The sequence below is a fragment of the Erpetoichthys calabaricus genome, chromosome 8 (genome assembly GCF_900747795.2).
Source record: "Erpetoichthys calabaricus chromosome 8, fErpCal1.3, whole genome shotgun sequence".
Lineage (NCBI taxonomy): Eukaryota > Metazoa > Chordata > Cladistia > Polypteriformes > Polypteridae > Erpetoichthys > Erpetoichthys calabaricus.
The window spans coordinates 18,750,371-18,764,220 of record NC_041401.2 but is presented as its reverse complement, the minus strand read 5'-3'; the positions used below and the strand labels follow the sequence as shown (position 1 = coordinate 18,764,220).

Below are 13,850 nucleotides of genomic sequence, written 5' to 3'. Positions count from 1 at the left end.
AAGGGTCATTCCTTAAAACCTGCTATGCTAACAAGAAGGAGAATTGTGAGAGATGCCACACCAACCAACAAATACTTTGAAGGACCTAGAGTTTAGTAGCTGAGACTGGAGTTAAATGTGCACCAGGTGAGATCTGTAGAACATTAGTCTGTATGGGAGTGTGTCATTACTCAAAAAGAAGCATGTGAAGCACATCTATAGAGTTTTCCAGAAAACATGAATGCGACCCACTTGCAAAGTGGTAAAAGGTTTTCTGGTCAGAGGAGACTAAGACAGGCCAATGTTCAAAGTGATACTTGGCGTGGCGCAAGCGCAACACCTCAAAACAAAAACAGAACACCTACAGTGAGGTATGGTGATGGTATGCTCTGCGGCTGCTTTTCATCAGAAGGGCCTAGGCGACTGCTTGAAAGAGAAGGAAGAATAGGTGGTGGAAAAATGCAAGCAGACACTGAAAGAAAGCATGTTTCAGTCTGCTAACAAACGAAAGCTTGAGCTTCAGATTATCTTTCAGCAGGATAGTGATCCCAAACACAAGGCCAGAAGAGTGGCACAAGGACCAAATTGCGAATGTCATACAATGGTCCAGTCAAAGCCCTGATCACAAACTAGTTAAGAATCTGATTGAAACTTGTGGTGGGTGCACAAGCATCATCCAACTAACCTACACTGTAAATAGTCTGGGGCAAATTTACTTTGAACCCTGAGCTCAAATCTATCATGGTCATACAATTATTTACCATCAACGACTTAAAGGTGCAAATGGGTAATTCTACCAAAAATTAAGGTTTGTTAATTGAATACTTATGTAAACGGAATGTTTTCTTTTTAAGATTTTATAACAAAGCAATGTCTCATTTAAAAAAAAAATAATTTAGAGTTACAGTTGTTTGAAATAAAAATATCACAAAGAGGAAAATTTCATTGTAGTATTTGTAAGGTGTTGTATATACACTTGTCATCCTGTACACTTTTTGTGAATTTGCATTCATAGTTTAATGATGTGTTGGTAAATGTGTATATGTTGTATTTACTGTTTCTGATGGGGTGACTGTGTTTTAATGCAATGTAAAACCTTTTGTAAATAATGGTTGCTATTTAACTATAGCAAATGTTTTGTTTTATTTTCATACATTTGAGAAGAGAGGAAAAAATGCTTTTGTTTTTATTTCTTTCAGCCTGATGATATTGAAGGTAAAATTCGAGATATAATCCCAGCAGGTTTTTGCTGCAATACCGATGACTTTATTACTTTATTGGAAAAAGAGTCAAAATTTAAACCTTTTGGAGCATTGTTACACACATACTCTGTCCATAATGAGGAGGCTGGGGAAGACATTACCTACCAGATCCACAAGGTAATAGATTGCTTCCTTGGGGGGGGGGGGGGGGGGGTTAACAAATAACTGTTTTTCCTGAACTACAAAATAAATCATTTAAAGAACAAATCCTTACCATTTCATTATTGATTGATCTGTCTTTGTATGCAGTATTTAGGTCTCCAATTGACTCTGATGATGTCTTGTTTCACTTTGACGAGTTATATTCAACATCATTATTTTTGTTGTTAAAGCTGAAAACAGTTGTACTGGATGTTTAACTTTCCAGGGAAGCTTATTATCTTTTACTAGTTCATTCAGCTTCACTGAGTGATCTGTCTCAGCTGATACTGGCCTCCTTTTTCCCTAGGCTGATGTGTCCTGTCCTGGCTTTCGAGAGTACCATGAAAGGCTGCAGACCTTCTTGATGTGGTTCATTGAGACAGCAAGCTTCATCGATGTGGATGATGAAAAATGGGACTACTTTCTTATGTAAGTACCATCCTTGAGCAATGTTAGACCTTATTGCCTCAATAAAGCCCGCTGCTATAATTGTGTTTTTTGCCAATTACTGGGCCCGGTTTAATGATATTTTTCCCAGGAAAGACCGCCATTGTTTATCTGGCAAGAGTTTCCTTTCTTTATGCATTGGAAGACTGAATTGAATGCTGTTGTCTTTTGAAACACTGAATGTAGGCTTAAACAGTAAAATGAACTCTGTCAGTGTTTTCTTTTGCTTGCCACCCATTCATCGGGACAATAGGCAAATGGACTGAAGTGATGTAAAGAGGCCTGATTTTTCTAAGTTGCTCTGCACCAATTAAGTGAATTGTACATTCAAAACGTAGCAGGTGTACCAATTGGAACTGCTTGGTATAGCATGCTGACACTGAAAACTCAGGCAGAGAATGGAAGGGAAAATGGACGCCGCATGGGAGCGTGGCTGTAATTGACCTGCTTGCCTGTGTGTTTTATCTGCAGATTTGAGAAATATAATAAGGATGGAGAGACACTCTTCGCAACTGTTGGCTACATGACAGTCTATAATTACTACGTATTCCCAGACAAAACCCGGCCGCGTGTAAGGTAATTGGTAGTATAACACGTGCCTAGCTTTTATTTGTTACAGAAAAAAAAAAAAATTATACATTTACTTCTTTTTGTACGCTGTGCCAGATTGTTGGCTAAAGTACTTACCCCAGTGTGGAAAACTTAGATTTTATCATCTAATTTAAATAAGTGATCCCAACTTTTTTCTAAAGGCTGCAGTTAACAGAAATGTGAGGGAGCGTATCAAGTTTTTCTTTACGGTTTCCATCTAGTAGTTCATGGGTAGAACTTTCTTGTATTGTAAATTTTATAGAAGTACATGTGCATACAACTAGCAAAGGTCTGTCACTAGAATAAGATGACATCTTCTGTGTTTAGTTATTAGTGACAAGAGGAGAAAAGCTAATTTGAATACAAGTATAAATATTTTTTTAACATTGCTAAACCCCACCTCTAAGATTAAGAGCCATAAGTAAATGTGTGATGATAGTTGGGATGCTTCAAATTAAAAATGATTAATCTGACCTGATTTAACAACTGTGCCATTAGTTACACTTAAAACATGTTCTCTGTTGTAATATTTAATTTGGGACAAAAAGCAATAGTGTGATGTTAGATTTAATTGTTAGACTTTTTCAGCTTGAAATAATTTATTTCTTTCCTGTTATATATTACAGCACAATTTGAGAGCGCTTTGAGTAGTGAGAAAAGCGCTATATAAATGTAAAGAATTATTATTATTATTAAGCTGGTGAACTTAAATGCTGTTTACATCTTTACAGCAGAAAGTTTATAATAAACTTGTTCCCGGGACTTCATATTTTTATCATCTTTCAGAAAACAGGCCTTATTCAAAGTCATACATGCATTGATATTGAAAAAAATGAACAAGTGTGTTTGAAATAATAGGTGTTACGTGTATGTTTATTATTTTTATAATACTTAGACATTGATTTATCTCGGTGCTCTCACCTCAGAGATTCTTTTGTGATTGCTTAATATTGTGTAGCCATACATAAACAATGTAGAGATGCCTCATAAATTCAGAGTTTATTGACCATACATTTTGTAATGCTGAAGCTAGAATATTGGCAAAATAGATATTTTCAAGCATAAAATATAAATAGTGTTCACTGATGCTGGAAAGAGTTATTTTTGTTTGATTGTAGATTTCAGTATCCTATTTATGAATGCACTTTGATGAATTTGTGAAAATTCTTTTTTAACGAGCATGTGAGACTATTCTTTAATTGTAGATTTTAAATGAATGGTTTCAAACGTAAAATAAAAAGAAATGTTTTGAGTTAGTGTATGTAAAATAATGGTTTTACATTGTAAACAATTTATAAAGAGACATAAACCTAATCCACACTATCCCCCCGTTAATTTGCAATGATCTTTTAGAACATCACTCTGTTAATGCTAAGTAGCGCATATTGGAAAATTTCAGTTCTGAATAGTTGTGGTCTTAGCCACATCTTTAAAAATGTTAAAAAAAAATTCATTAATCTGTACAAGTTTGCTTATATAAAGAAATAAAAAAATAAACAGTATTGCAACTGCTTTGAAATAATTGTTGGAGCCAGACAACATAACAAAGAATTAGTTGCCTTCTGGTGTTTCCCACTGCTTTTATTATATGTATAAGTATTATGTGAATTAAGTGAATTATGATTGTCTTAAGTGATGTGTTTTTTGTAAAATGCTACATTTATCAGTATATCTGCCCATGTGTTTAGAAAATATATTTCTACTCTGCTTTATATTACTTTGGATGTGTTTTTTTCCTTATACGGTATTTAACTCTTAGCTTTGTTTTTGCCATTTAAATAAAATTGTTATATTTTAAAGTAATAATACTTTTAACACATTCTAATATACGTGAAGGAAAAAAAACAATAACAGTTTTCCTGTATTTGTTTTCTGCCTTTGTTCAAGGGCTACTTGCTTTTGCAGAAGTTAGACATTTTACAACATACAGTAATGGCTTGACTTAATCGTTGTAGTAATGCTCACATTTATTTCCTTTGTCTTTTGAACCAGCCAAATGATAATTCTCCCCCCATTTCAAGGAGAAGGTCATGGAGCACAACTGCTTGAAACTGTTCACAGATATTACATGACAGACCCCAAAGTTATGGATATTACTGGTTTGTAATATTTGATAATAACCTTAAGGTCATTTTTATATCACAGTTTGATGGGCTAATGATTTTTTTTTGAAGATTAGGAAGTATAATCTTTTGACATAAAAATAAAATATATGTCTATTTACCTGTCTTTGCACTGTTAAACATCTTTTTAAATTTTTTAAATCTTTAATACAGTATTCCCTGAGACTGTGATGCTTGCTCAAAAACAAATCATCTTTTACTTTGCTAACAGTTCACTTCTGTGCTGACTTCCTCGACACAGGCCAGATTGAAGGCCGGATGTATGTAAATTGCTAGTAGTTTTAACACAAATCTGTTCACCACATGCTGCACAATCATTTTCCAGCAGTGGTGTATAATTATTTTCCTGTTTCAAGACTGCTGCAACTTAGATTACCTTTCACGGAAAAGTAAAGTTTGAAGACTTTTTGGCTTGCATTTTCAGTTTGTTAAAAGCCCCACAAGCTGAGCCAAGACAGTTGGTGGTTCCTTGTTTTATGGTAAATAGGAAAGGTTTTTAACTTGTTACGAACTTTGGCTTAATATTGTAGTTGCCCTTTTAGTTGTGCTTGTCCAGCCTTCTATATATGAGAAAGAGATGAAAGAAAATACATTACCAGGTCCTCTCTCTTTTTCCAGCTGAAGATCCATCTGAAAACTATGTCAGACTAAGGGATTTTGTGCTTGTAAAATTCTGCCAGTCTTTGCCAAGCTTTTCACCAGCTAATTTAGTCCACGGATTTAGCAAGGAAATGGTTACGGAGTCCCAGGAAAAGTTAAAGATAAATAAGGTAAATAACAACTGTGTACATCCATTGTGTATTCTAAGGTATTCACCAGTAAATAATTATTAGTTATTTTTTTCTACCTTTTGTGATTAAAATTTATTTTAATTCATTTTTTAAACATTCTGTATATTTTTCTGTCTAAGCACATATAAGTCTACCCATATACTGAAACATACTGACCAAAAGCATGAATAGAGTAATATAAAATATATATTTGCAATTATTCAAGACAAACTTAAATGTTGCCTTTACAATGTTTGCCGATCTGGTGCTGGGCATACATTCAGGGTCTCAAGGGAGTTTGTAGAAACTAATCAGTCCAAAAGTTTGTGGAATGAGACGAAAATTTTGCTTAAGCAAAAACTTACACACAGGTGTTTGCCTAAGGGTTGGGGTTAAACAATAAGGCCGACTGCATATTGATAAACAGATGTGGTGCATTTTTGGAATACATTGACAGATGCATTTAACAGTGATCAGTCATTCGTTTGTAAATAATGGCCATTGGCTGCTTTCATGAACCTCGAGGATTCCATTTACACATATTGGGATGGCATGCTGGCACAATGGTTAACGGTGATGTTTCACTGCTTCATAGTCCTGGGTTCAAACTCCACTACTGTCTGCACAAGTTTCCTCCGTCATTGTTGATGTCTGCAGGATAGGTAAATTAGCAACTTTAAGATGGCCCTGTTTTGGTGTATGAAGGAATACACCCTGCGATTGTCTCCCATTGTCTTAATAATGTGAGTGCAGTGGTATAATCCAGTTTGAGATTCCATCCTTAATAAAGATATGATTGTAACATTCTTTGTGCAAATTAATTACATCTTCAATGTGCTAAAAATATAAGAACACTGTCAATTAATCAGAACATGCATCTTCTAAATTGTGCCCTTTCTCAGAAACATGCTAGAAGAGTTTACGAGATTTTGCGCCTACGTGCAACCGACATGAGTGATGCTGATCATGCTAGAGCATACAGACTGGAAATTAAAAAGCGGCTTGTTGGCCCTTACAAGGTGAGTACTACAATATATATATTGAAGAAAACATTACATTACATTTCAGACTTTCTACTCATGCTTCTGTTATAATGCAGATCAAACAAACCGAATAATGCCAAATTAGAATACATTAAGTAAATGTATTTTTATAATGGATTTTATGTTCCTTCCTTCACAAAGAATTTGTACTTAAGGTAATATTGTGTTCAGAATGGATTTATTCAATACTTATTTAAATGTTTTTCTAACTGTTGCTTTTTTATGGAAGCTATGATGGAGATTATGGCCATCGTATGGTGCTGGTTCTATGTGGAAATAACAGTAATGCAGAAGATGTGTTTTTCAGTGCTTAAAACCCTTTGTGTTATTTATTTTAAGTGCTACTTTCAGATACTGTTTTTATTAAAGCGAAAACTAGCCAATTTTTAAAATAAATGGATAAATGACATCTAAAAGAACTTTATATTTTAAATATTAAGGATTTCAAGAGACATAATAATTAGCCAGGCAATACAAAGACATGAAGGTGAAACGCATTTTCTCTCGATCTGTCATAGTTCAGTTTATTGGTTATGCACCTGAAGTTTAGATCTTTTTTTAAGCTCTTTCCCATTGTTTACAACAATGGTTTATAAAACTTTTTAGGTTATGGAATACTTTGCACAATATCACAAAAGTAGTTCTGGACCACAGAAGTCTTTAGTAAGCCATTATACAAATGAAAGCTGTATTCCCATGAAGCATTTGATACTCGTTATCTGTCCGTGTAATAAACTTACACTTTTCCTCATAAGAGCTAAATATATTGAACCATTGATTATTTAAATGTGATGGGTAGAGCAAAGTCTCTGTGATGGCAAACAAATATATGTTATATACGTCTGATTATTTAAAATACGTAGATGTGGATTCTACACATAGAAAGGTTATAGCAAAAAGAACTTTTGTAACGATTTTTCATTAGAGCTTTATTTGTAATAAAGGGATTTAAGCCGCACTTTTACCTACAGCATGGTTGGATTATCACTGGAAAATACTGACTCAAATCACTCTTTTGTATTAATTCAGTTTGTAATGCCGTGACCACATTAGCGAAGTCTGGACAGTGCTGTTAAGAATTGTAATGTGCCACTGAAGAACATGTGTACCTTCGTTCAGCTTGTTGAACCATCATGATTTGTTATATATAATTTTTTTTTTGTAATTTAGAGACAAATGCATCGTTCAGTTTTAGAATTATAAAGAGTATCCTCTCTGTAAGACCTTATTCATTTTGTGGCTTTTTTCCCTTACGATTGCAATTTATATTTTGTTATGAATGAGGATCAGCACCTTGCATTTGATGAACAATTTTTTAAATTGTGTTTCTTGCATTTCGAAGCACAGACTTGATAACAGCACCAATGTCCATCCATTTTCCAAACCCTTTTTAAACCCGAGCAGGATTATGGAGAATAGCTGAAGCCTTTCCTGGCCAGAATAGAGCACATGGCAGGAAATAAAAACATTTCTTTCTAAAGCACATTGCTGTACAAATAATGTAGCTCAATGTGCTTTACATGACGTCAATGATAAACAAATTAGAAATAGATATGAATAACAATGAATAAAAGATGCACCAAAATAGCAAATAACAATAAATCAATATGTACTTAAATAATACACATATACAAGTAATATATAAAGTGGAGTCTTTATTTATAGATTGCACCTTTTCTAAATAAAAAATGCAAAATCATTACTGACAAATTTTCTTTGAATAACGTGAACCCGAATCCCGAATATATGAAGAATACACATTTATTGGTTTTATACTGTACTCCCAGCTAAAATCTGCAAATTATACTTTAAAGGGGATTATATTTTATTTATTATTATAGTAATGTTTGGTGAGTCTGTCCAGCATCCTGACCTTAATCTTGCATATATGCACATAACCTTTTTCTGGTGCAGTGTTATTTTTAGTATTCTTTCCTTTCTTCTAAAGATGTGTCTTTTACTTTTTAGTCATTATTCACAGGTACAGGTTAGTGGGGAAAGTGAGGTTTTACTCAGCATGAAAGACAGTGATTAGAGCCTGCAGAAGTACTATCTTATTGTCTAACTGGTGTTTTCATCTGCTGGTCAGTCACTTGTTATTATGCCCATTTTGAAGATGCATTCACATTTGAAAACTGGAAATGTTTCAGCAGTTTATATTAAGCAGTAATGTACAAGTGTGCTGACTAACATTATTTCAATATTATTGCTTAAAAATTTTATATAACAGTTCTTGTTCCAAATTAATAAATGCTGTTCATATCAATGTATCAGAAAATCTTTGATTATTTTTATTGTTATGCATATAGAGAAAATAATGTTACCTTTAATATAGCTGAAACAATACATAAAATGCCCTGTATTATTTTGTGTAGCAGATTCTCTATTATACGGTACCTCCTGGCTTCTCAAGAAAGGGTACAGAATGGATATGTAGTGTACATCAATGAAAGTAATGCTAAATCTTTATTGTGAGAGGAGAGTTTTTTTTTTCTGGCTTTTAAAAAATGTCTTCTGTGCTATATTTTTCTTCATTATTTTGTTTCACCATATTTAAAATTGTCAACCTAATAAATGGATAATTCCTGTTGTATAACTTACATTTGCTTAGAAAAACCAGAGGGAACTTGCCAAGATGACAAGGTGTCTCAGACCTGAGGAGATGAGCAATCAAATAAATATAATTAATCTTCAAGTACAACATGAAGAGCTGGAGAAGAGTTACCAGGAGCTTCTTGCAGACTACAAACGAGTAATTGAGCGCCTTGCTCAGGCTTGACTTTTACCTTCCCATCTACGTTAATCCAGATGTTTCCTTCTGTTTTTTCTTTTATACATGTCATACATTCAGAATGGACTACCACTTAATGGCAGTGTTTTTCTGCTTTACATTGGTTCTGTTTGTGTATCTGATCAGTAAATTAATTTACTAGTTTGTGGCCTAAGGTAATGAAAAACATCCTTATACTTCTGTTCTCGCCTCATAAACGGACTACCTTTGAACCTAATACCGATGAGTCTCTGCATAGATTTCAAATCGTTGTATTTGTCACTGCTTTGTTGAAATGATTTGTAGCACTCAACATAAAAGTGAGTTTTATATACAGTATAATATGACATCTATATTGCTCCTCTGCTGTCTCTATTCATGTTGCAAATGTAATATGACACACAAGGCTGTTCTTAAGATTTCCATTTATTTCAGATTTTAATACTTGGGTTTATGTGACTTCCTTTGTATTTTTCATCACATTTTAATTTTGCACTGGTTGAATATTACCTGTTTTGCCATCTCTTTCAAATATACTGAGAAATGGACAACATTCAGCCCTCTAAGATTGTGTCAGAGTTGAGCTTTGGTACAGTCTTTTAAATTGCTGCAGACGATAATTAAGCATATTTTTTTCTCCTTCAGGCTCAAACTCATTAAGTTGCAGCACATCATTTGTCCCCTCCTTGTACTTCAGCTCAGCTTGTTTCATTAGCTGCTCATTCTTTCTCTCTGTGCTCTTTAGCTTTTTAGAGCTTGGATCACCAGAATATAGGGTGGCACTTGTTGTTAATTGCAGTCACGTTCCTTTCAACCAGGAACCAGGCTGAAACAGTAAGCATTGATGTCACATAGATAACAGAAAAGCAGTCAAACAGAAAAGTGGAATGGATTTGATCCAAGTTTGCAGAGGTGAAAGGACATTGCTCTTTATCAGATGCAGAATTAACTGCATCACTGAATCAAGTTAGAGTTGTTTTTTAATTAGAAGAATAAAATAAAACCATTGTCTATTGCAAAGTTTCACACCTACACATTTTTTTAAACATTTTACTTCTGAACTAAATATTGTAGGAAAATTGAAAAGATTTTTGTCAATTTTTGTGTGTATCATCAAGTTATGTGGCATTCACTGAAACATCAATATTTAAGAGCTTATGAAATAAAAGGAAAATGTCTAGAAGATGAAATTGTTGCACATCTGTAATGGTGTGTTGTAAACAAATGGAACTGCTGTCCGTCATCACAAATTAAAAGCATTTTTTGTCTAAATTTCTTTTTTTTGTTTATTTTGTAATATTGTCTTCAGAAAAGGAGGTTAACAATTTCAACCTACACTAACAAAAAAAAAAGCTTTCGTTTAGGATTTTTATTATTTTTTATAGGTCTCGATTTATCGATTGTTGCCTTTAATAGAAATGTATATAGGCAGCATGGCATAGTTGTAGACTTGGGACTTCAGTCCCAAGGTTTTGTGGGTTCAAATCCCACTACGGACACTGCATGACCCCTATCAAGTCACTTCAACCTGCCTGTGCTCTAACTGGAAAAAGCAAAAGAAATGCAATCAGTTGCGTCTTAAATGTTGTTATTGACCATGGATAAAGGTGTCAGCTAAATAATAAGTAATAATAATTATAATATAATAATAATACATTTTATTTAAGTAGTGCCATTCCCATGCTAATAATAATATAGTTAGTGAGAAGGTTCAATTTGGCTACCCAAGGGAAAATGTACTTGTTCCAGCAGCAACGCAGATATAATTCTAAATGATAAAAACAAAGTGCAAAGTGTGGCGTCTCTACGCTGAAAGGACCAGGGGAGGGAGCGTGTCCAGAACGTTACCTCCCCTGGAGCACTAGGTGGCATCCCTCTTGGGTTGCAATGGTGCCTCGGACTCCCGCAGTGCACCATGGGAGCTGGAGTTTGGTGCAGCCCTTTTGGGCTCTGTGGGTGCCACCAGAGGGTGCTGCAGCTGCTGCTGAACCCTTAATTGCAGAAGATGGTCAATGAGTGCCTGGAGCACTTCCGGGTGCCTTATAAAAGGAGGCAGCAGCCACTACTCCGGGAGCCAGAGTTGTGTGGAAGAGGAGGAAGATTGCCTGGAGGAGTTGAGGCGACACAGAAAGAAAGAAGAAAAAAAAGGTTTTGGGCTGAACTGTGTTTGCCACACTTGTGACTGTGCTGTAAAGGTGGTAAATGGGGAAAGGCATTTCCCAAGGTAAAAACAAAGAAAAATAAAAGCGTGTGTTTGCGTTTGTGTCCCATGTCTGTCTGTGTTGGGATTGAGGGCCTGGTGCCCCCCTGGTGGTCCACAAGACCAACACAAAGTCCACAAATATCCACACAGTATACCCGGACTATGCTGAGTGTGTCATGGCCATAAACATACTGTATATCCATTGTGTCTGTTATAAATGGCTGTGGTGAGGAAAGTCAAATGAGAGAGAACATCATACAGTCTCATGTTAGAGCCCCTGTAACACATCTCAGCACATACTGGTGGATTAAATCAGTGGCTAAAGGTGCAGTGTTGGGCAAGTTTAGATAGATAGATACTTTATTAATCCCAAGGAGAAATTCACATACTCCAGCAGCAGTACTGATACAAAAACAATATTAAATTAAAGAGTAATAAAAATGCAGGTAAAAACAGACAATAACTTTGAGTAATGTTAACGTTTACCCCCAAGGGTGGAATTGAAGAGTCGCATAGTTTGGGGGAGGAACGATCTCCTCAGTCTGTCTGTGGAGCAGGACGGTGACAGCAGTCTGTCGCTGAAGCTGCTCTTCTGTCTGGAGATGATACTATTTAGTGGATGCAGTGGATTCTCCATAATTGATAGGAGCCTGCTCAGCGCCCGTCACTCTGCCACAGATGTCAAACTGTCCAGCTCCATGCCAACAATAGAGCCTGCCTTCCTCACCAGTTTGTCCAGGCGTGAGGCGTCCTTCTTCTTAATGCTGCCTCCCCAGCACACCACGGCATAGAAGAGGGCGCTCGCCACAACCATCTGATAGAACATCTGCAGCATCTTATTGCAGATGTTGAAGGACGCCAGCCTTCTAAGGAAGTACAGCTGGCTGTGTCCTCTCTTGCACAGAGAATCAGTATTGGCAGTCCAGTCCAATTTATCATCCAGCTGCACTCCCAGGTATTTATAGGTCTGCACCATCTGCACACAGTCACCTCTGATGATCATGGGGTCCATGAGGGGCCTGGGTCTCCTAAAATACACCACCAGTTCCTTGGTTTTGCTGGTGTTCAGGTGTAGGTGGTTTGAGTCGCACCATTTAACAAAGTCCTTGATTGGGTCCCTATACCCCTCCTGATGCAGCCCACGATAGCAGTGTCATCAGCGAACTTTTGCATGTGGCAGGACTCCAAGTTGTATTGGAAGTCCGATGTATATAGGCTGAACAGGACCGGAGAAAGTACAGTCCCCTGCGGCGTTCCTGTGTTGCTGACCACAATGTCAGACCTGCAGTTCCTGAGATGCACATACAGAGTTCTTTTTTTAAGATAGTCCACGATCCACGCCGCTAGGTATGAATCTACTCCCATCTCTGTCAGCTTGTCCCCAAGGAGCAGAGGTTGAAGGCGCTAGAGAAGTCCAGAAACATAATTCTGACAGCACCACTGCCTCAGTCCAAGTGGGAGAGGGATCGGTGTAGCATGTAGATGATGGCATCCTCCGCTCCCACCTTCTCCTGGTATGCAAACTGCAGAGGGTCGAGGGTGTGTTGTATCTGTGGCCTCAGGTGGTGAAGCAGCAGCCTCTCCATGGTCTTCATCACATGTGACGTCAGAGCGACAGGCCTGAAATCATTCAGCTCACTAGGACGTGATACCTTTGGGACTGGGGTGATACAAGATGTTTTCCAAAGCCTCGGGACTCTCCCTTGTGCCAGGCTCAGGTTGAAGATGCGCTGTAGAGGACTCCCCAGCTCCTGCGCACAGACCTTCAGCAGTCATGGCGATACTCCATCTGGACCCGCTGCTTTGCTGGCACAAAGTTTCCTCAGCTCTCTGCTCACTTGTGCTGCTGTAATTGTGGGTGGGGATGTCTCTCCTATGCTGGTATCAGCAGAAGGATGGGTGGAGGGTGTAGTACTCTGAGGTGAGAGTGGGTTAGGGTGGTCAAACCTGTTAAAGAAGTTGTTCATTTGGTTTGCTCATATTCATATTTATTCATAATAGTTTACCATTGTTCTATTTTGGCTTTACTGACCACTTATTGAAATGTTTGCCATCTCCCGAGCTATTTATTGGTACTTCCTGAGCAGAGCTCAGTATGAAGCAGTACAGTAGACACTAGTCACACATGTTAACAAAGGCGTCTTCCCACAACAAAGAGCATACTCTGGTGTTTTTTGTGCAACAGGTCAGTTTTGTTTACTCGGTCCATTTACTGGTGGCCATGGGATTGTTTGAAATTGTTGATTGTGGGCCACTAGTTAATCGAGTTACGTACATTAAGTCAAGTTTCAAATCATCATCAGGTTAACAATTCGTTTTTGGGTTTACTCAGACTATCCAGTTGCATAAATGAAAATGTATTTGTAAATAAAAATGTATTTAACACATTTTGTGTTTTATTACTTTATTTGAAAAAAAGTGCTTAATTTTGAATTTCTCATCAGTTCTTTTTTCACTTGCATGAATTACATTGCGCGCTGGTTATAGTTTACTTTTAACCGAATCGTTTAAGAGAAAGTTT

At 36.5% G+C, this 13,850-nt stretch overlaps 1 protein-coding gene across 1 annotated transcript in view; it reads left to right on the top strand.

The window, feature by feature from the left end:
* The window catches only part of hat1 (histone acetyltransferase 1), a 106,699-nt gene extending 96,303 nt beyond the window's left edge, over positions 1 to 10,396 (top strand). The window contains exons 5-11 of the mRNA XM_028806299.2: positions 1,179 to 1,358; positions 1,690 to 1,811; positions 2,301 to 2,405; positions 4,413 to 4,519; positions 5,162 to 5,313; positions 6,216 to 6,332; positions 8,968 to 10,396. Coding sequence (XP_028662132.2) covers positions 1,179 to 1,358; positions 1,690 to 1,811; positions 2,301 to 2,405; positions 4,413 to 4,519; positions 5,162 to 5,313; positions 6,216 to 6,332; positions 8,968 to 9,135 — 951 coding nt within the window. The 3' untranslated portion in view covers positions 9,136 to 10,396. The remainder of the gene's footprint in view (positions 1 to 1,178; positions 1,359 to 1,689; positions 1,812 to 2,300; positions 2,406 to 4,412; positions 4,520 to 5,161; positions 5,314 to 6,215; positions 6,333 to 8,967) is intronic.
* Positions 10,397 to 13,850: the final 3,454 nt, after the last annotated feature.